Source organism: Macaca fascicularis, chromosome 2, assembly GCF_037993035.2.
Source record: "Macaca fascicularis isolate 582-1 chromosome 2, T2T-MFA8v1.1".
In the NCBI taxonomy this organism is placed as follows: Eukaryota; Metazoa; Chordata; class Mammalia; order Primates; family Cercopithecidae; genus Macaca; species Macaca fascicularis.
In genome coordinates this window covers 169,264,712-169,287,189 of record NC_088376.1, presented here as the reverse complement: position 1 = coordinate 169,287,189, position 22,478 = coordinate 169,264,712, and the positions used below count along the sequence as shown (strand labels likewise).

The 22,478-nt window shown below is 38.3% G+C and overlaps 1 protein-coding gene across 10 annotated transcripts in view; it reads left to right on the top strand.

Moving 5' to 3' along the window:
- The window catches only part of GRAMD1C (GRAM domain containing 1C), a 105,122-nt gene that overhangs the window by 46,339 nt on the left and 36,305 nt on the right, over positions 1-22,478 (top strand). For 9 of the 10 annotated variants that reach the window (XR_012431695.1, XR_012431694.1, XM_005548110.5 and 6 more), the window contains 3 exons: positions 10,820-10,935; positions 13,888-14,020; positions 18,710-18,872. Coding sequence is in view for 8 of the 10 variants with exons in the window: in XM_005548110.5 (XP_005548167.3) it covers positions 10,820-10,935; positions 13,888-14,020; positions 18,710-18,872 (412 nt within the window). In the remaining 2 variants the exon portion in view is untranslated. Of the gene's footprint in view, positions 1-7,293; positions 7,608-10,819; positions 10,936-13,887; positions 14,021-18,709; positions 18,873-22,478 lie in introns of those variants that run through there. The other variant, XM_065539176.2, reaches the window with a different exon arrangement.

Here is a 22,478-nt window from a genome sequence, read left to right as displayed (position 1 = left end):
CCCAAGTCCAAGCCCCTGCCGAGTGTCTCTGGGTGTTTGGGTGCCCTGCTTCACCGGAGCCACGTACCCTTGCTCCTGGCCTGGGTGATGCTCACAGGGCAGGTCCACAGGCAGCAGGTCTCGCAGCGCGTGGCGTCTACTACTAGGACGTGGAGCAATGCATAGCTGTGTGTTGCTCTCAACTCAGCTCTACGCTCCCCTTCCAGGTTGCGCTTTGGCAAGGAAACCTCCTTCACCTAGGCCGGTCACTTTCAGATTCATTGTCATTACCGTGGGGTGCTCTATTCTAGCACTGGCTGAAAACTCCAGTGTTGCCATAGGCACCTTCCTACCCCACCCCCAAATACCAACTTGTTGAGTGCTCAGAATCCATGAGGTGCATTCTCTCATTCTAGCAAGGCACCAGCGACTTACCGCAGCCTATGCTTGGTTATATACTGTATCGAATGTCCTTCTAAAATCACATTTGTGCTTATCACACGCATGTGAGTTGGGATACGTCCTTATAAAAACAAATATCTCCAGGGAAGTGATAAAGTTCAGGTTTACAGATGAGCCAAGGGAGAAACTGAGTTCTTTACTTTAATGAAGAAGAAAGCTCTCTGAAGTGAGAAGAAGAAAGGGAATTCCAGGATACTCGAGGCTACCCACCATAGCCAAGAAACACTGCATTTACTGGCTGGAAGTAAAATTTACCCTTCTTTGAAAAGATCCTGATGTTATCTGTGTTTTTGATGTATACACACGGAGGTATCACCATCTTCACAGTAGTTATACCTTTTAAATCTCTAGATCATTTGTTTATCTTTAATGTTGAATATGCCACTCTATTTCAAGTGGATACTGTATTCTCATTTCGATAAATAGATAAATAGTGTCCGTTTCTGCTCTACAGGAAGACAGAAATGTTTAAGCATATATTATGTGTTAACTATTATACAGAAATTAAAGTTGAAGATGAGATCTCAGTTTCAAAACTATCCTAACTGGAATTTTAAGCACTGTAGAATTCACCCAGAACAATTTTTTAACATATAAATATCCGTATTCACGACAATAGCAACTTGCATTTGTGAAGTATTAGGTGCCAGGCACAGTGCTAGGTGCTTGGTATAGTCTTGGTATTCTTTATAATTTTGTAAGCCTCAGTTCCCTTTTAGTTTTTTAAAGTCATAAAGCCACATTGGTTAGATTTCTTGATCTTGTGTAATACTCTTTAAAAAAGATTTTTAAAAAAGTCCTCATAAAATATATAGCATAACTACAAAATTCTATTAAAACAACTTTTTAAGTAATTTGAATAATACATTTGATATATATTAGAAATATTTTTGGCCAAGCATGGTGACTCATGCTTGTAATCCCAGCACTTTGGGAGGCTGAGGTGGGAGGATTGCTTGAGACCAGTTCAAGACCAGTCTTGGCAACATACAGAGACCGCATTTCTAAAAAGAAAAAAATTTAAAAAAATTAGCTGGGTATGGTGGTGCATGCCTGTAGTCCCAGCTACACAGAAGGCTGAGGTAGTAGGATCACTTGAGCCCAGGAGGTTGAGGCTGCAGTGAGCTGTGACCATGCCAGTGCACTCCAGCCTGGGGGATAGAGTGCGACACTGTCTCAAAAAAAAAAAATATTTAAGTTCAGAATATTATATTTGTGTTGCAGTGAGACACTGTCTCAAAAAAAAATTTAAGTTCAGAATATTATATTGGTGTTGCATGTAATTATGGAATCAAAGTCAAAGTAATTATGTGTTACTTCTGCTTGCTTCTTGCATGAGAAGGCCTTTCAAAAAGCAAATTAATCTAGAAAGTAGATTTATCATTAAAGTACTACAAAATGATAGTAAAATTATGTTTGTGTGCATTTGTTTTATTTATTTTTCCAGTAAAATAAATCCATAAGACTGAAAGAACTGGAGCCAAATATGTTGCCTTTGAAAAAGAATGTTTTTAAAAGGACCATCTTTTTCTCTTTATAAGACTACTTTGGGCCAGGTGCAGTGGCTCACACCTAAAGTAATCCTAGCACTTTGGGAGGCTGAGGTGGGCTGATCACCTGAGGTTAGGAGATCGAGACCAGCCTGGCCAACATGGTGAAACCCTGTCTCTACTAAAAATACAAAAATCAGCTGAGCGTGGTGACAGGCACTTGTAGTCCCAGCTACTCGGGAGGCTGAGGCAGGAGAATCGCTTGAACCCGGGAGGTGGAGATTGCAGTGAGCTGAGATGGTGCCACTGCACTGCAGCCTGGGTGACAGAGCGAGACTCCATCTCAAAACAAAACAAAATAAAAACAAAAAACTACTGTGTTACATTGCTTCAGAAAGGACAGTTTATTTCTAATATTTGACCTGGTGAAACATAAGTCATCACTGTTTAGACATGTGTTTCAACTGCCACTACAGTCATTTGTGACGTGATTTGTAGCACTTCAGCTTCGTTCACAGTCTGTGAGTTTAGCTCCCATTCTCTAGACAGAACATTGAATATCTGGGATTTGTGGGGCCAGAGGACAATGGCAGCACCATTCTTTAATACAAACAATTGATGTTTTCTTGGTCTTTGTGAAGAACTGTGCAGTCATGGTTCAAGATAAGTTTTAGGCCCTTCCCACTCCACCCTTCAGCTCTTTTTCTTCATTTGTGCCAGCCCCTATCCGTGTTCTATACCAGAGCCAAGCACAGTCCTGCTTTGTTTTTGTGTGGTCTGCACACAATGACTAGTTTTACATTTTTAAATGGCTGAAAAAAATCAAAAGAATAATATTTCATGACATGTGGCAATTATATGAAATTCAAATTTCAGTGTCCATAAATAAAGTTTTATTGGAACACAGCCATGCTCATTTGTTTATGTATTTCTATGGCTGCCTTTCACACTACAACAGCAGAGTTGAGTAGTTGTGACAGAGGCCATATGGCCCAAAAAGCCTAAAATATTTACTACATGGCCCTTTACAGAAACAGTTTGTCGAACCCTGAACAGTACTACAGCCGAAGTTATCTTTTTTTAAAAAAAATGCTTGCTTATTTTTGCTTCCTGCTTGATACCCATTGCCCTTGGAATAAAAATCTAAAAATCTCTATAGGGACCACATAATCAAGACCCTTTCCACCTCTCCACTTACATCTTAATATACCCTCCCATTCTTGTCATCTTCAATGTTCTGCTGCTTTTCTTTTTTTTTTTTTAAGTAGTTCTTCAGATGTTCTTTCTGCCAGGAAGTTGTGACCCTCTTATCCCCACTCTAGTTCTCATTAATAAACCTGAAGTCAGATTCGTTCTTTTAGTTTCCTATAACATCTTGTATTTCTATAATATGCATTACAGTTACAATTCTTTGTTCTATTTCTGTTCTCCTTGCTTAACTCTAAATCCCTTGAAGACAACGACCATGTCTGTCTTGTTCACTGTTGTATGTCCACTGACAAGTTCAGTCTTTACCACATAGCTGGTTTGGTACACAGTTTGGTTTACCGAGTACGGTCTGAAACTGTCTGGGTTTAGGCCTTTGTCAAAGTAAATATTGTGCTTCCCTTACTCTCAAAAGTGTGCCAGTTTGGACAATATTATGTGTAACAGTTGCTCAATAAATACTTTTTGAATGACTCAATTTAGTAGAACTCCAATGATTTGGAGTCCAAATAATTAATTACTACTCTTAACAAGATATTATAAATTCTCTTAGTTCAAGGAAAAGGCAAAGGATAGGGGGAAAACACATTTCTGAAATATTTCAGAAATAGCATTCGGGGCACACCCTAAGTTCAATGTATATTTAATTCAATTTATTTAACCTTCAATATGTACGGTGAGAACAAATGATTATCTTGAAACACTAAAGCATCCTGAGTTGCCAAAAGAAATGTTATTTTCTACATACTTGAATTACTAAGAAAATAGGGTTCATATGTAAGATTATCAGTAGTAACAAGGTTAAAATTGAAAAGATTTTTTAAATTAAGGCTCAATTAATTATTCCATATTCCTACTGATATTCTTGCATTATTGCATTTAGGAGTACAGATATTAGTAATATAGGCAGGATGTATGCAGAAAATTTACTTTTGTACTGTTTTTTTTTTGAAACGGAGTCTTGCTCTGTCGCCCAGGCTGGAGCGCAATGGTGCAATCTTGGCTCACTGCAACCTCTGCCTCCTAGGTTCAAGCGATTCTCCTGCCTCAGCCTCCCAAGTAGCTGGGATTACAGGTGCTTGCCACCACACCCAGCTAATTTTTGTGTTTTTCATAGAGGGGGGGTTTCAACATGTTGGCCAGGGGCTGGTCTCGAACGCCTGACCTCAGGTGATCCACCCGCCTTGGCCCCCCAAAGTGCTGAGATTACAGACATGAGCCACCACGTCTGACCTGTACTGTTTTTATCTTAGCATGGTAATAGTGGTCTCTCTTGCCAGCACATGGGGGCTACGGGGAAGCTAGCTCTCCTTGGAAATTTAAGAGTATATTCTGAAAGTCAATATTTCAATCCAGGGTCTAATAGAGCAGAAATCTGTACTTATTTTGAATTTTAAGGCTTAAAGAGACAGAAGGACTTTCCATCTTATTCCCAAATGGCAGAAGAAGATAGCATATGTTAGATTCAGGGGTAAGGTAATGAGGGGAGCTTTTCAAACGTATACAGAAATATGCTGTCTAAATTCTGATACATGGCCCTCTAGCTTCTATTTGGGAATCACTAAACAGAAGGGTGACAGAAGGGTGTCCTATTCCTCAGGTGTGTTGGGGAAAAAGGGTTTAAAACAGTTGATTGAAAGTATTAGTGTATGAAAAGAAAGAATCTATCAGTCTGAAGAGGACTTGGCCAGACTTAGGCCAAGAACTTAGGAGTTAGGACAGAAAAGTAGAGTTGCAGAGGTAGACTTTGATCAGTCGAGAACTATATGGAGATGGGACAGAGATGAATCATCATGCCCTACCAAGGCCACAGTAAATTGTCCCTTAAAGCTGTCTACTTTTGCTCTGATTTCATGCTTTTTGTGCCACTTTCTGGTTGCTAATCTGACTTCCAAGGTATTCAGGTGTTCTGTGCGATATAAGAAAAGATTTGTGATCACCAGAAAGGAATCTTCCCCACTGTATATATTTCCAACTGAGCTAGTATCAGCTTGTGAGTGTGGTTTATTAAGTCGGCCTCCCTGAGCCAACTCTTGGATAGTGACAGCTCTGAGGCCTTTCTCTAGATAGTGGTCAGTTTACAAAGCCGATGTCAGCCACTGAGACCTTCGGAGGAGTGTCATCCAGCTTTCTCCTTTAGCCTGCACAACAGTATCAAGTCCCCTTGTTCTTCCTTATGTCACTCTCTAAAGATCATTCCTTTTGGGGTTACTGAAATTCCAAAAGTTTTCCAGTAGTGCTATCAATCTAATAAATACAACATTCAGACCTACCTGGAAAGAAATGAATGTGAAGTTGGTGACTATTTGTCACATTTGCTATGTAATAGCATGGCAGTCTAGAAGTGTTTGTATTATATCGTTCCCTCTTTTTTACCTTCTTGGTTGTCAGAACTCCTCTACCTATTTTCCCTTGGTCAGTGAGCCACACCGCCTTCTACCCAGACCCAAGCCAGAAACCTGGATGTATCCTGTTTCTTACCTCTTTGCCAGCCAGCCATATCTTGTTGGTCACCAAGGTCGTCGTCATTTCTAGCTTGAACCATTACCAATGTCTCCTATCTCTTTTTAACACCTAATCTGTCTTTGAGGTTGATGTCAAATAGTAGTGTTTTAAAATCATGTCTTTTAAAATCATAATTCTGAACTTGTTACTTTTCTATATGAAACCACTGGGTGGCTTTTGATATTTTGACAATATAAAATCCATATTCTTTGGCATGGTGTACAAGGCTCTTCATGACCTGGCTGCTTCCTCCTTCCCCACTGTATCTCCTCTCCCTGCCTCACTCATTCTCATGATACACACACGCTCAAGTGATGGGGAACTGGTTTGGCAAGCTGTATCATTCCTCTGGATGCTTGCATTTGACATACATGTGCTCATGCTGTGCTCATCTTACATGACCTTTTGGCAGCGTTTGATACCACTGTGTACTCCCTCCATTTTGAAACACTTTCTTCCTTTGCCTTTCATGACATTCTTTCTGGAATCTTTTCTTACCTTTCTGGTTTTCCCTGCATCTTTTTTTTGCTGGCCACTCCTCTATTTTCTCTTTGTGTGTTGGGCTTTCTTGGGGCTCCGTTCTAGGTTCTGTTTTTCCCTCTGAAGCCTACTAAATGTAACTCTGCCCTACATAGCAGTGGTTTGGTATAAGGATTTTTATATTTAGCAAAAATATGTATAAATATCAATTGTGGTACAGTTAATGTGTATTTTTCTCATAGCTATTTGTTCACCATCATAAATATATTTATCTACAATTTTAGTCAATGAGAACTACCATAATATGCTAAAAGCACTGCCTTTTAGACAGTGGCAGCTGCCCCATAGTGGGCTTTCTTCATTTGAATGAGTAGTATTTTCAGCATCACTCTACTCTGTCTCATTCTGCCATTGTATAAAATGATGAGATTTTAGCATCCCTCAAAAGGTTGATCCTTGGAGTTCATCAAGTAGCCTTCGATCTGTTTACGCGCTTCACTAAATTAAATGGAATGACTAGGTAGAAATTAGGGCAAATTTGATTCTTTATTTAGAAGAAAAATTTTCTTCTGAGAAATAAATAGGAATTACTGTTTATTATAGTCCAGATCACTGCCAGGGAATTATTCTAAATACACTGAGGTCAGAAATATTTTCAAAGAAAAGAATTATTGAGTAATCAAAATGTTGCCTTAAACCTTTCAGTGATGAGAGATGTGCCAGGTGCTTAGTAGAATTGTTCCACCTGAACAGCTGGCTCTTCCTGCTATTTCCTTACGTTACATTTACAGCACTCAGAGATAGAATCTTTGGTTGTTGTAAAGGATTAATGCAAGAGTCTGATAGGAATACTACATCAGTACTGGAAAAGTGGCATATGAAGAAGTAATCATGACATTCCCAGAACTGCATAGAAATTACTAGCATGGAGAAGAAGAGTTAACCTGTAATATAGTTAATTTTAAAGATGAGGTTAAAATAATATTGTACTAGCTGTTTTACATCAATTTAGCATAAGCAAAATATTTTTACTTTGATTTTATTCTTTCTAATCTGTGCATAGAACAGAGAAAATTAGGAACTGTCCCTTTAATAAAACGCTGTTTACCTATCTTCTTCTTGTAGGAGTGGCTTAGGAACCTGTAGAGTGAGGTGTAACTTCCAATTCTGCATTCTGACCTGCAACCTTGGAAAGAGTGCTGTTACTACAACCAGGAAGTGACAGATAATGTGCTTTAAACTACATTAGAAAAGCTTTTCATAGCAAAATTGAGAGATTGAAGCAATGATTATTTTTACATGGTTGTCATTAAATATTTGGAGCTCTGCTGTGCATAGAGACGGCAACATACTCAGAATACACAGCTTTCTGGGCCAGAAACTGATCTTCTGACTTTTGAGCCTTATCTGATGACTGCTTGGTTCGTCTTTATTTTGTTCAACTACTCTGTAGGCTGAAAGGGAGAGACTCTCCTTGGTTTGCAGGTGGGTGGTCAGCTTGTGTTTAAAATTTAGGTGGTTTTTGAAGACTACTAAGGTAGACTGTTTTTGCTGCTGATTATTGAAAGACTTACGAATATCAGGCTGGGCATATGTTGGAATGTTTGAATGTTCAGCATGGCTGTAAATAACCACATTTTTATGAAAACTGGACAACTTGATAGAAAACGTCATTTTTTAACAAATTGGCAAATCTGTAAGATGGTGAATTAAATGAGTTCTATTTTGTTTTCCATTAACCTGTTATATATATTAAATTACTAGCTTGAAAAATATATTGCAATTACCCTGCTATATACTTCCCGCTAGTATTTAATACAATATTTAAAACTTTTATGTAGTCAAATAAAATTACGTTTTTGTTGTTAGTATTTTACTGATAAGTTTCATTTCTTTTGCTGTTAGGAAGCTGCCTGAGTATACATCATTGGTTTATTTGTTTGCTTTAGTCTGCCTTTGGAATAGTTTGATATCTATTATTTAGAAAAGTTTTTATAAAAGATTAATCTTACACAAGTATATTGAAATATTGCTTGCTTCTTCTTATAAAGTTAACCATCCTAGTATGATATTAAAATATTTCAAAGATAATTTCTTTGGAAGAATGAGTTAATTAGTAGTATGAGTTGTTATTGTGAAAAAAAGTTCACAAATGACTCATTTGGAGTGGAAGTCAGAACATAAATGTGTATGTTCCTTTAACATCAAGGACAGTGGTTTCTTAATTTTCTCTACCACTAATGGTCCTTTTAATGTTTTTTTCTGTGGACACTGTGCTTCCAAAGATTTTGTCTACCAAATAAGGGGTATACATTAAATAATAAATATTAAAACATCACTACTTGTTAGATATATATTATTTCCGGTGAGAATTTATCAGCCTGTGGTATCCATTGTAGGTTAATATAGTTCAGCTCAAAACAGAGGCTTGCCATTTCACCTAACTTGAATAGCTTTATTTTAGATAACTAATTGGATATGTTTGACTTTTTGAAATATTATCTGATAATAATATCTGATGATAATATCTGAATTTTCATCATCTGCTCTTGTGGAATCCTGGTAATCTGGGCACAGCCGATTGGGAACTAGTGGTCTAAAGTGCAGACATTTTGTTCTTAATATCTTTGAAGGTCCATGAAATGTAATGAAGGTCATCTAGTATAACATAACAAAGATGCCATAGTTACTAGACAGAGAAGAAAAAAGGAAGAAGAAAAAGGAAGTGGTATTTGTTGTAGGGAACATTGGGGAGGAATTCAGGGCATCTGTGTTTTGGCCCCATCAAGTCTATACTTTACTATTTCTCAACTTAAAATTTTTACTTCAGTTAGGCTGATAGACTACTGACTTCAAAAGAAATGTTACCTATGTTCATGTATTTATTATGTATTTTTAGTTGGTTTCTGTCTCTTCAACTTTTCCCATTTCTCCATTCCCCCATATTCTTCCTTTACCTCAGCTGAAAACACTTCTCCAACATGAACTTTATCTGATCCCTCTAATCCACAGTCCTGTTTCCTTCCTTTAGACTTTCATATCATGTTGACTCTACCAGTACTTTAGTGCATGATCATATTATATCTTGTCATATAACTTAAGAACATCCCATGTCTCTTCAGCTATAAGTTGTTTGAGGGCCAGGAGCTTAACTTCTACATTATGTTTTTATGTTTATTCTCCTTAGCATCTAGTGCAGTAACACACATTTGTTAGGCAGTAAATAAATAAATGTTGAATGAATGAGAGAGATTATCTTACTAACAATTGCTTCAAGTGTTATGCTACTTCTTTACACCTTACTTAAGCATGTAATTAACTATCTGTAATGTTTTTAGACATCAGACCATTGGTTATCCTAATATTGATGTTTAATTTTATTTTTCAACTGGAGGCCATTATCCTAAATAATAATAATACTGTTTTTGTTTTGCTAGGTAATGCATGAGTTTGTTGTATTTGATGATTTCAAAATGGATATGCTGCCTACAAAAAAAGAACAAGCTGGACTTTATTAAAGATAAATCGAAGGAAATATTCTGAAGTCCAGACATTTGCCTTTTATATATTAGGAAAATATAATTTAAAATTTATTAATATATAAGGTTTTTAAAGTGGTTAAAATATTCAGATACATTATGGATTAAGAGAACAGGTTCTGAGCTGACAGGACTGAATGGTGATTCAATGGTCATGGTAGACTGGTTAGATTGCAGAGCTAAACTGAAGATCAGAGGCTGGGCACTGTGGCTCATGCCTATAATACCAGCATTTTGGGAGGCCAAGGAGGGTGGATCACTGGAGGTCAGGAGTTCCAGACCAGCCTGGCCAACATGGTGAAACCCATCTCTACTAAAAATACAAAAATTCGCCAGGTGTGGTGCACACCTGTAATCCCAGGCACTCGGGAGGCTGAGGTGGGAGAATCGCTTGAACCTGGGAGGCGAAGGTTGCAGTGAGCTGGGATCGCACCACTGCACTCCAGCCTGGGTGGCACAGTGAGACTCCATCTCAAAAACAAGCAAGCAAACAAACTCCAGATCAGTAATTACCAGAAAATATGAACAAATTATTATTATTATTATTATTATTGAGACAGAGTCTCGCTCTGTCGCCCAGGCTGGAGTGCAGTGGTGCAATCTCGGCTCACTGCAACCTCTGCCTCCTGGGTTCAATTGATTTTCCTGCCTCAGCCTCCCGAGTAGCTGGGACTATAGGTGTGCGCCACCACACCCAGCCAATTTTTGTAATTTTTTTTTTTTTTTTTTTTTTTTTTTAGTGGAGACTGGGTTTCACCACGTTGGCCAGGATGGTCTCTATCTCTTGACCTTGTGATCTGCCCACCTAGGCCTCCCAAAGTGCTGGGATTACAGGTGTGAACCACTGCACCTGGCCTGAACAAATTATTCACAGAAAGAAAATTTAAAACATTTTAACCTCCCATTTACAGTAGTTATTATAATATGTACTTTAAAATCATTTTATCTATTCCTTTTATGAACTCTGTCAGACAGATTTTATTAACCCATTTTTATAGATACGGAAAATGGAGGTACAGAAAGGTCAAATAACTACCAAAGCCACATATCTAGTCTTTGCACAACAGGTCATTTTGACTTCAAAACTCATGTTTTGAGTCTCTGTGGTATTATATTTTCTATTTTCCAATGCTCAGTATAATTTTTCTGTCCTTCTAGAGCCTGAGTAGACAGGAGTTCCGGCAACTGCTCCAGCAGAACTATGGCCCTGAGCTAGGTTTCAGTGCTGAGGAGATGGAGAACTTGTCACTGTCGATTGAGGATGTGCAGCCAAGGTACAGCAAACTGTTTTGAAATGTCAGCGTTGATCAATTATTAATCAAAGCACAATTATTTTCCATTCGACTAATTCTGAATTTCTATTAATTTATCTTTGGCTGCCATTTGCCCCTTTGTTCTCTGTGGTGGAATGGGGTGAAAGGTGGGGACAGAGAATAGTTTGCTAAATAGGTAAGCACAGATGAGATATATAAGGAAATGTTAACTATGTCACTTAGGGTTTACTTAAAGTCTGGTTTTAGTAAGCCTTTTTATCAAGGATCTGGAGAAGTACCTAGTGAAATCTCTGAGTTTATAGATGACAGTAAAGTAAATTATATGGTAGGTGTTTTGAAGGATACAGTAATATGATTTTTCCTCAGGAATTCCCTAACATAGTGCTTAGCATGTGGTTGGCACTCCATAAATACTCAAAACATTAATGGAAGGAGCATATAGCCTACGGTGGAATGCAAATAATTGTAATACAAGGTAGATAATGGTAAGAGCCATAACAGAGTAACAGATAAAGTGATAAAGAAATTAAGAGTACAGAGAGACTATTTTTGACTGATGAGGATTCTTTTAGAAGAGTGGACATTTTTATTAACCTCTTCAAGTAACACTGCATTATGTCCAATGGAAATTGAGGCTGTTAGCAATAAAAACAATTAAGGAGAATACATTAAAATTCTATAGCAAACATTAGCTGAGTGAAAAAAGCCAGTCACAAAAGATATATTGTATGATTCCATGTATGTGAAATGGAGTCTAGAATTGATAAATTTATAGAGCCAGAAAGTAGATGGTAGTTGCCAGGAGCTGATAGGAAGGGAGAATGGGGAGTGATCGTAAGTGGGGACAGCGTTTCTTTGTTGGGGTGATGACAATGTTCTACAATTAGTGGTGATGGTTGCCCAACTCTGTAACCCACTGAACTGTACACTTTACATGAAGTGAATTTTGTGATATGTGGATTATATCTTAAAAGATGTTATTTAGAAATTCTATAGTAAATCTTAAAATGGAAATATTTTGAAAGTCTCAATGTATGTGCAGAAATTTTACTCATCTAGGTAATCTACTTATGCTGATCCAATTTGTATCTTTTCGGCTTAGCATCAATATTTTATAGGCTTTTTTACATTGTTGCGCATGTATATTTTATTAGCTTTCTGTAAAGTTAAGACTTTCCATTGTATTGCTCTCCTTGAGAAGTTTCGTAGCCTCTTGCCGGCTCTGGATTTGGATAGAAAAGCAATTACTCTAATGCAAAGAGCCTTGGATTATGGTAAACAGGATCTGGATCCTAGTTACGGTCACCAAACAGCTGAGCAACCTCAGGCAAATCTTTTCATTTTTTTGATTCTCAGTTTGCTTGTCTATGAAATGAGGCAGCCGAACTAGATTGTCTTTAAGGTCCTTGCCAACTTGAAAAGTTTCTAGTCTTTGAGGAAAGAAAGAATAGTTGTGACTAGCTGCTGTTTTCTTCTTCTGGTGATTGAATGCTTTTTTTTTTTTTTTTTTTTGAGACAGAGTCTCACTCTGTCGCCCAGGCTGGAGTGCAGTGGCGTGATCTTGGCTCACTGCAACCTCTGCCTCCTGGGTTCAAGCGATTCTCCTGCTTCAGCCTCCTGAGTAGGTGGGATTACAGGTGCCAACCAATACGCCTGGCTACTTTTTATATTTTCACTAGAGACGGGGTTTTGCCATGTTGACAAGGCTGGGCTTGAACTCCTGACTTTAAGTGATCCACCCATCTCGGCCTCCCAAAGTGCTGGCATTACAGGTGTCAGCCACTGCGCCTGACCTGAATGCTTTCTTTTCTTTTTTTTGAGATGGAGTCTCACTCTGTCACCATGCTGGAGGGCAGTGGCGTGATCTTGACTCACTGCAACCTCTGCCTCCCTGGTTCAAGCGAGTCTCCTGCCTCAGCCTCCCAAGTAGCTGAGACTTCAGGTGCGTGCCACCACACCCAGCTAATATTTTTGATTTTTTTTTTTTTTTTTTTTAGTGGAGACGGCATTTCACCATGTTGGCCAGGATGGTCTCGATCTCTTAATCTCATGATCAGCCCGCCTTGGCCTCCCAAAGTGTTGAGATGACAGGCGTGAGCCATCATGCCCGGCCGGCCTGAATGCTTTCTAAGAAAGTGTGTGGCAGGATCCTCATTCTCTCTTCTACTTCTTTTCCTGTTCTTCAGTCTCTGAAAGAAGCAAATCTGTTTCAAACCTTTATTTCCTCAGTTCTTCCATTTTCTTCCTCTTTATTTGCAATCTATCCTTCCTTCTTCCTCCTCCTTTCCTCTCTATTTTTCCACATCTCACCTCCATCCTGTTGAGCACCGGAAATTGGATCAGTTGTGCTCCCATTGTATTTCATAGGTTTTCCTTTCTTTTTGCTCCTTGAGAAAGGGAAAGCAGATCCCAGGACATTTATGATAGTATTGGCCATATGATCATTTGACAGCTGTTTGTTAAACCTTGTTCTTAGGGCTGGGGAGAGTAAGGAGGCAGGAGTGGCCAATGGACTTAGGCTCAGACATCTTGAGTGTCCACTTCTGGGAGGGCTTCAACATTTCAGCTGGGGCTGAGTCAGAAGGAAGGAGATACAAAACTGCCTTCTTGTGCGGCCTAGTATCTAACTCAAACATGTACTCTGTACCTGAAATTTAAATGAGCAATTTTCAGTTGATTAGTTACTGTGATGGCCATTTGTACTTTGTTAATTTTTTAATGTTTTTGAGATTTACGGAATCTCATGTGAGTGTATCTTGTTTTCAGAAATGATATCAACTTGCATGTAATTTAAGAAGACAGCCTTGTTACAAGTAGACATTTATTTGTTATGTTACAGTAATCCATTTTTATCAAACTGTTTTATCATAGGAAATGACCTCAATGAGGAGACCAAATAATTTATTTGTGTAGAGGTGACCTTATATTTCTATAATGATGTGTTTCTTACAGAAGTCCAGGAAGAAGCAGCTTGGATGACTCTGGGGAGAGAGATGAAAAACTATCCAAGTCAATCAGTTTTACCAGTGAATCAATTAGTCGGGTTTCAGAAACAGAGTTATTCGATGGAAATTCATCAAAAGGAGTTAGTATATATCCCTTTTAAAATATATCTGATACTGTCATATCCTAATCAGAATACAAGATAAATAAGGATACAGTATACAAAATGTTAAAAATAAGAGATCACGCTCCTACCTTATTTTAGGTAAAAGTTTAAAGTCTGTTAAGTAGCAGAGGTTATGTGGGAAAATATGTGGTTTTGTTCAGAGCTATATAAAAAGCAGAGCTACCGAGCAGTTTTACCTGAGCATCAGTCTGTAGGGGGATTAGTATCATTAAAAGAATAATAAGATGGAGAAATTTGTAAGTAGTAGAATTTTCCCCAGGGAAAGAACTGTGTGTGCTGTAAAGAATCTGTTTTTTTCTCTTTCCTTTCATTCACAGAAGGGAACAGCATGGAGAAAGAATCTGTTTTGAAGGGAGAGATGAGCCCCTGAGCAGCATGCTTGAGTAACAGTAGCTGCTTTTTAAGCTTTTTAAGCAGGCAGGTCCAGTTAACTACTAGGCATTATACTCAGTTACTTAGTTTCTTCTTTTATTTTCTCAAGTATCATTGTAAGCACATCAGTTTTATTTATTTATTTATTTATTTATTTATTTATTTGAGATGAGTCTCGTCTTGGAGAGGCTGGAGTGCAATGGCGTGATCTCGACTTGCTGTAACCTCCACCCCCTGGGTTCAAGTGATTCTCCTGCCTCAGCCTCCCAAGTAGCTGAGATTACAGGCACGCTCCACCACGCCTGGGTAATTTTTTGTATCTTTAGTAGAGACGGGGTTTCATGATGTTGGCCAGGCTGGTCTCAAACCCCTGACTTCATGATCCACCTGCCTTGGCCTCTCAAAGTGCTGGGATTACAGACGTGAGCCACCATGCCTGGCCAACACTTCAGTTTTTTATTCCAATGAGCTTCAATCACTTGCAGTCATTATTTGATTCTCAGTTTGCACCCTCTGCCAATGGGAGCCTCTTCAGGTTGGTTCCTTTGGTCTTTTGAAATGACCAGTATCTTTGATGATGTCCTTTCTTTCTGGCACAACAATATATTTTAAGCACATTTTGTATGTTTTCTGCCCCAAACCCTTTTCTTAATGAGCCATAGATTTTCTTAGTGAAGAATGGTATTTAGAAACCATATTCTGAGTACTAGGAGTGCTCCTACTGCAGAGCTTTTGTTCTGTTGATTGGGGATGCAAGTTTGGGGGCAGAGCTGAATTTCTTTATTTAGAGCAGGGCTTTGGCTTCAAATCATACCTCTGCCACTTGCTAACTGTATAAGTTAATTACTTAACCTTTGCTTTTCTTTTCTCAACTGTAAAGTAAGGATTGTACTTTATAAGGTCTTTTTAAATAAGAGTTAAATAAATTAGTATATATGAAAATACAGTCATGCTCTGCATAATGATGTTTTGGTCAAAGATGGACTGCATATGTGGTGTTGGTCCCATAACGTTTTTGTTTGTTTGTTTGTTTGATATGGAATTTCACACTTGTTGCCCAGGCTGGAGTACAGTGGTGCAATGTCAGCTCACTGCAGCCTCTGCCTCCTGGGTTCAAGTGATTCTCCTGGCTCAACCTCCTGAGTAGCTGGGATTACAGGCATCTATCACTATGCCTGGCTAATTTTTTATATTTTTAGTAGAGATGGGGTTTCCCCATGTTGGCCAGGTTGGTCTCGAACTCCTAACCTCAGGTGATCCACCTTCCTAAGCCTCCCAAAGTGCTGGGATTACAAGCGTGAGCCACTGTGCCTGGCCAGTCCCATAACATTTTAAGGGAGCTGAAAAATTCCCTTGCCTAGTGACGTACCATCATAACATGGTAATGCAATGGGTTGCTCACATGTTTGTGGTGATGCTGGTGTAAACAAACCTGTGCTGCCAGGCCTATAAAGGTATAGCACATACAATTATATAAGTACATAATACTTGATAATAAAATAATAAATCATTATTTTAGAGTGTACTCTTTCTACTTCTATATACAAAAAAAGTTCACTTTGAAACAGCCTCAGGCAGGTCCTTCAGGCGGAATTCTGGAAGAAAATATTGTTATCATAGGAGATGACAGCTCCATGCATGTTACTCTCCCTGAAGACCTTCTAGTGGTACAAAACGTGAAGGTGGAAGACAGTGCTATTCATGATCCTGATCCTGTGTAGGCCTAGGCTAACGTGTGTGTTTGTGTCTTAATTTTTAACAAAAAAGTTTAAAAATAAAAAACTAAGAAAAAATTAAAAATAGAAAAAAGCTTTTAGAATAAGTAAAGAAAGAAAATATTTTTGTACAGCTGTCCAGTGTGTTTGTGGTTTAACCTAAGTGTTTTTACAAGAGTCAGAAAGTTTTTAAAAATTTAAAAGTTCATAAAATAAAAATGTTATGGTAAACTAAGCTTAGTTTATTATTGAAAAAACAATTTTTTTGTAAACATATTGTAGCCTAAGTGTACAATGTTTATAAAGTCTGCTGTAGTGTTCAGTAATGTCCCAGGCCTTCACATTCACTCACTACTCACTCACTGACTCACCCAGAACAACAGAACTCAGTCCTGTAAGCTGCATTCATGGTACAAACAGGTGTACCATTTTCTAAATCTTTTATACCATGTTTTTACTGTACTTTTGCTATGTTTACATATGTTTAGATACACAAGTACTTCCCACCATGTTACATTGCCTACAGTATTCAGTAGAGTAACATGCTATCCAGGTTTATAGACCAGGAGCAATAAACTATACCATATAGCCTAGGTGTGTAGTAAGCTATACCATCTAAATTTGTTAAGTACACTCTATGACAATCGCACAACAATAAAATCGCCTAATGATACATTTCTCATAATGTATCCCTGTCATCAAAGCAATGCATGACTGTACTTAGAATAGTTCCTAGCACACATTAAATATCCAATAACCGTAAGCTGTTATAATTGAAGGTGAATCTGCCTGTGATCAGTAATGATCCTTTTCCACCCTCCCCCAAGGAACTTCCAGTATCTCCTCTGAGTAAATGTTGGGAAAACATTGAATGAAAAGATATTTATGTGGAAGGCCAGCATGTTACCAACTTGTTTTGACCAGTCATGCATCTACCTCAGTCTGGTTTTGTGTTATGGGTTTCTTGCAAAACTTATTCATCTAGAGACCCTTAGTGACTTACTACTGGTGCAAGGGAAGTGAATAACTTCATGCTTTAAGATCGATCATACATTCATTGGTGTTCAGTATAGATGTTTTCAGGTTATAGAATACAAGTAGTATAGAAGTTTAGCCATTTTTTTTCTGTTTGCATTCAAGAGCCATGTGATGAGATTCTCAGATATCTACAAGTATCGTATGTCACTTGCTTTGCCTCATTTTCACTTCTAACAAAGTTGGAAATAACAAAAAGTCAAGAATAACTTTTTTCCAAGAAAATATGTTTTTAAGTTATAAAATTAATACTCTTTGTAAAACTTCACGAAATTTTTAGAGTATACAAATAAATAAAAGTCATCCAGATATCAACCACTGAAAGATAGTGACTCTTATTTTTCCTATAAACATCTATCTGTATTCTTTATAGTAGGAAATAGAACTTAATTAGCAACAAGAGGAGAAGCATAAGTGTGGAGCTATAGAGAAGTGTACTTTACTTAGCATCTGTTAAGGGGTCCTTGGTTTAGCTAAATAGGCATGTTGCTTTGTAGTGTGGAACTCCCAAATAAATCAAGTCTTGATTTTAGCAATAATCTCTGCTTGAAGAATCAATCTTCTGACTAGGGTAATATAATCCTTTAATAAATTGTGTCCTGGGCCCAGTTGTTATTCTGCTATCTGGGTGGCCATTGGAAACCTGTATCCTCCCTGGAGCTGATTCTGCTACTTAGTGCTTCTCAGGGGTCTCATGGGACAGGAAGTAAAGTGCTCTCTTTCATCTGTATACATAGAGAAAATGCAAGAAAATATTCTGTGTATCGTTTATATAGACTTTTTGTATTATTCCACTAAGTCTGATTATAATACAGTACTATTTTACTTGAATACTAACATAGCAATAGCATCATACTTTAATGCCTAACATTAAATTTATTGTAGAGATGATCATCTTTATTAAACCATCCCAGAAAGTATAGATAGCATCATATATTAAATACATCTTAATGCCTAATATCTTAGTCCCATTGCAGCAAAGCCAATTGTGTTTTTATGAGTTTGCTATGAAATTAATTTGTTTTAATCTTCTCTCTCCCACTGTACTCATGTGTGACTTTTATCTTTCTATTTTCTTTCCATTTCCCCGTTAGGTCTTGAGAGATGGGTGAGTTTTCTTCCTGGAGATGATGGGGCAGGCATTGACTGGGGAAGCTAACTGGGTTTGGTTCTTCTCCCTTGTCTACCCTGAAGAATGGATTGTTCTATTATTTTTGTCCTTTGTCCCCTTTTCCTTCTGCATAAGTGACTTACATGATCTGTGAAGCTCTTTTTCTATGATGTTTTTCATAACCTTGTTTATTATTATGTAGGATGACTTTAGAATGGTGTATATTATTTACTCATATTTTATGGACTGACATTTAAAAGCATTGGAAATGTGATGCGAGTGTAACAAACAAAATGCTGTAAATATTTTTCAAAGCGCAATATTTCAAAGTATGTTTAATATTAAAGTTCTCACTGCAAAATCTAAGCTAAATCTGTTTATTATTTTGAAACTGGATTGTTTACCTTTTAGGGATTAGGCAAAGAGGAGTCCCAGAATGAAAAACAGACCAAAAAGAGTCTCTTACCAGCTTTGGAAAAGAAGTTAACTAGAGTGCCATCAAAGTCACTGGACTTGAATAAAAATGAGTATCTTTCTCTGGACAAAAGCAGCACTTCAGATTCTGTTGATGAAGGTAAAGAATTGCTTATAAATTTTATTAAAATTTCAGTTATGTCTTTTTATGTTTATCTTTGTAATAGGGGTGTGCGGATTGAGAATTTAGTTTCATTAGACACAGTCTCACCCTATAAAGAACCAAAAAAAGGAATGGAAGCTTATAGAAAATAGTAGAAAGAGGCTGTTAAATCTAACGTATTCCACTGTCTTCAGAAGCCTGGAATCTGAAAAGCTTCTTTGCATTTAGCTTTTAAATGTGGTGTTAATAAAAATTCTGTATGCCCATTCCTACATACCAGGCAGTGAAATATACTCACACGTCATAGGTACAGTGACATATTATTTCATTTAGGCTATCCCTCATTTTCCTGGTAGGGAAAATAAGACTAAATCTAAAATCATGCAGCTAGTTAACTATGCAGAACTTGAGTTAATGACCAGGTGTCTCCATCCAGTTTTCTTTTTACTTTACTTCAATACTGCCCAAATTATTTTCTTTTCCTCCTTTTTAAAAAAGACACCTTAGCAAGGTTTTTCTAAACCTGTTTTGTGTATAATTATGAAAGCAAGTAGTTATGGCAGGGATGCATTCTGACATGAATATTAATTTAAATTTTTGGGTAGCCTCCAAAAGGAAATAAAGAAGATTCTCGAAAATTCTAGAGAGGAAATCTTTCTCTCTTTAAATGATTTTTTTAAAAGTGTACTCATCAGTGTTACTCAGAACAATACTCAAATATTTTTGTGTGAAGATGCAAGCTTTTGATTGTTGTTATGTTTTAGCATAATGGGATGAGTTTTTGAAAGCAAGAGCATGGAAAGTTCATCATAATGGCTCCTGACTTTGATTTGTTTTTACTGTAGTCAATTTCCATTTAATTTTAGAGGAACATTCTATATTTGAAATTTATTATAAAGATAAATGATAATAATATTCCATATGGCATTAAAAAAAAAAACTTATTTGGCTGGGCACAGTGGCTCATGCCTGTAATCCCAGCACTTTGGGAGGCTGAGGTGGGCAGATCACATGGTCTGGAGTTCAAGACCAGTCTGGTCAATGTAGTGAAAACCTGTCTCTACTAAAAATACAAAAAATTAGCCGGGTGTGGTGGTGTGCACCTGTAATCCCAGCTACTGAGGAGGCTGAGGCAGGAGAATCTCGTGAACCCAGGAGGCGGAGGTTGCTGTGAGCCAAGATCGTGCCACTGCACTCCGGCCTGAGCGACAGTGCGAGACTCTGTCTCAAAAAGCAAAACAAAACAAAAAACTTACTTGTTTTTAGAAGGCCAACAGAGATTAAGCTTGATCCTAATATGATGATAAAGAGAATCATGACCCAAAGGCCTTCTGAATTTCAAGAGTATTATATTCTAGATGTTTTTCACATTTTGTATTGTAATCCATTTTGTTTTGTATTGTAATCCATGTATACATGGGGTCTAGAGTGGGCTAAACAAATAGCAGTCCTTCTTGACCACCCTGGTGGTAACAAAATTGGGAAAGAAAATGAAGAGCAAGTCAGATAGAGGCCAAAATATCACCTTTTATACTAACAGTAACAAAGTCAGCAGATGTCAGTATGTGTGAAAGATAAGTGGGCTGCTGATGGAGCTGAAGAATGAGGTGGACTTACCTATCAATCACAGGCAATGTTCAACCTCTTCCCCCGCTGGAGGGACGATCCTCCCTGGAGGAGAACCAGCTTCTGTGGGCACCTAGATCCAGAAGGAAGGACAGAGGTGTGACAAGCCTACCCAGCATCCTCCTTCCACATTTACTAACTGTGCTAGTAGCTCAGGCTGCCATAACAAAATGCTACAGATTGGGTAGCTTTAACAATAGAAATTTATTTCATATAATTCTGGAGGATAGAAACCCCAGATCAAGGTTTGGCAGAGTTGGTTTCTGGCGAAGTCTCTCTTCCTGGCTTGCCACCTTCTCACTGTGTCTGCACATAGCCATTCCTTAGCACATGCGCACGGATAGAGGGGCAAAGTGTGAGGGAGGAGCAGGGGGCAACAGACACACACACACAAAGAGAGAAAGACAGCGTGCATGAGCAAACTCTCTGGTATTTTTTTTTTTTTCTTTTTGAGACAGAGTCTGGCTCCGTCCCCCAGGCTGGAGTGCAGTGGCATGATCTTGGCTCACTGCAATCTCTGCCTCCAGGGTTCAAGTGATTCTTGTGCCTCAGCCTCTGGAACACCTGGAGTAGCTGGGATTACAAACATGCACCACCATGCCCCGCTAATTTTTTGTAATTTTAGTAGAGAGGGGGTTTCCTCATGTTGGCCAGGCTGGTCTTGAACTCCTGGCCTCAACTGATCCTTTAACCTCGGCCTCCCAAAGTGTCTGGTGTCTCTTCTTATAAGGACACTAATTCTACCAGATATGGGACTCACCTTATTTAACTTAATTACTTTCTTTTTTTTTTTTTTTTTTTTTGAGGCGGAGCCTCTATGGCCCAGGCTGGAGTGCAGTGGCGCGATCTCGGCTCACTGCAAGCTCCGCCTCCCGGGTTCACGCCATTCTCCTGCCTCAGCCTCCCGAGTAACTGGGGCTACAGGCGCTCGCCACCTGGCCCGGCTAGTTTTTTTTATTTTTAGTAGAGACGGGGTTTCACCGTGTTAGCCCTGATGGTCTTGATTTCCTGACTTCGTGATCCGCCCGCGTCGGCCTCCCAAAGTGCTGGGACTACAGGCGTGAGCCATCGCGCCCGGCCAATTAATTACTTTCTTTAGAGGCCCCATCTCCAAAAACAGCCACACCAGGAGTTAAGGCTTTAACAGAATTTGTGGGGACACAAACATTCAGTCTATAACAATAATCTACTTCCTTTGGTTAGAGTGAGTTAAAGTTGTAGAGGGAGGCTGAGAATTACCCTGATTGGGCGCCTTTAACTCGGAAGGAGTGAGGAAGAGCCATCTCCACTGCTTTATATATAATACCCAGCGCACAATAATATTGTGTTAGTCAATGTAAGCCCATTTCCCAACCATTTTATGTAGATATAAGCTTACTATGTTAATGTGTTTTCCTTAATATAAAATTTAATTTTTTAAAACATATTTTAAAAATTTCCAAAATATAGATTGTGTGTGTTAAGTTTGAGAAAGATCAAAGATTTTAGTTTTTCTTGGTTGCGCACAGTGGCTCATATCCGTAATCCCAGTACTTGGAGAGGCTGAGGTGGGAGGATTGCTTGGGCCAGGAGTTTGAGACCAGTCTGGGCAAGACTTGTCTCTACATCAAATAAAAAATTAGCCGGGCATGGTGGTGCATGCCTGTAGTCCTAGCTACTCAGGAGGCTGAAGCAGGAGCATCACTTGAACCCAGGAGGTCAAGGCTGCAGTGAGCTATGACTGCACCATTGCACTCTAGCCTGGGCTACAGAGCCAGATCCTGTCTCTTAAAAAAAAATATAATGATAATAATAATAATAATACTTCTTATGTTTCAGTTTTGAGGGTAGATGTTATAGACCCTATGATTGTGTTACTTTCTTGTAACCACCAATAGGAGAGAGAAAGGGAAAGAGAAAGAGAAAGCAAAAAAATATAATGAAAGTAGTTGTTTAAAGGAAAATTTAGTACAAATTACTTGAGGCTTGTTGTACTTA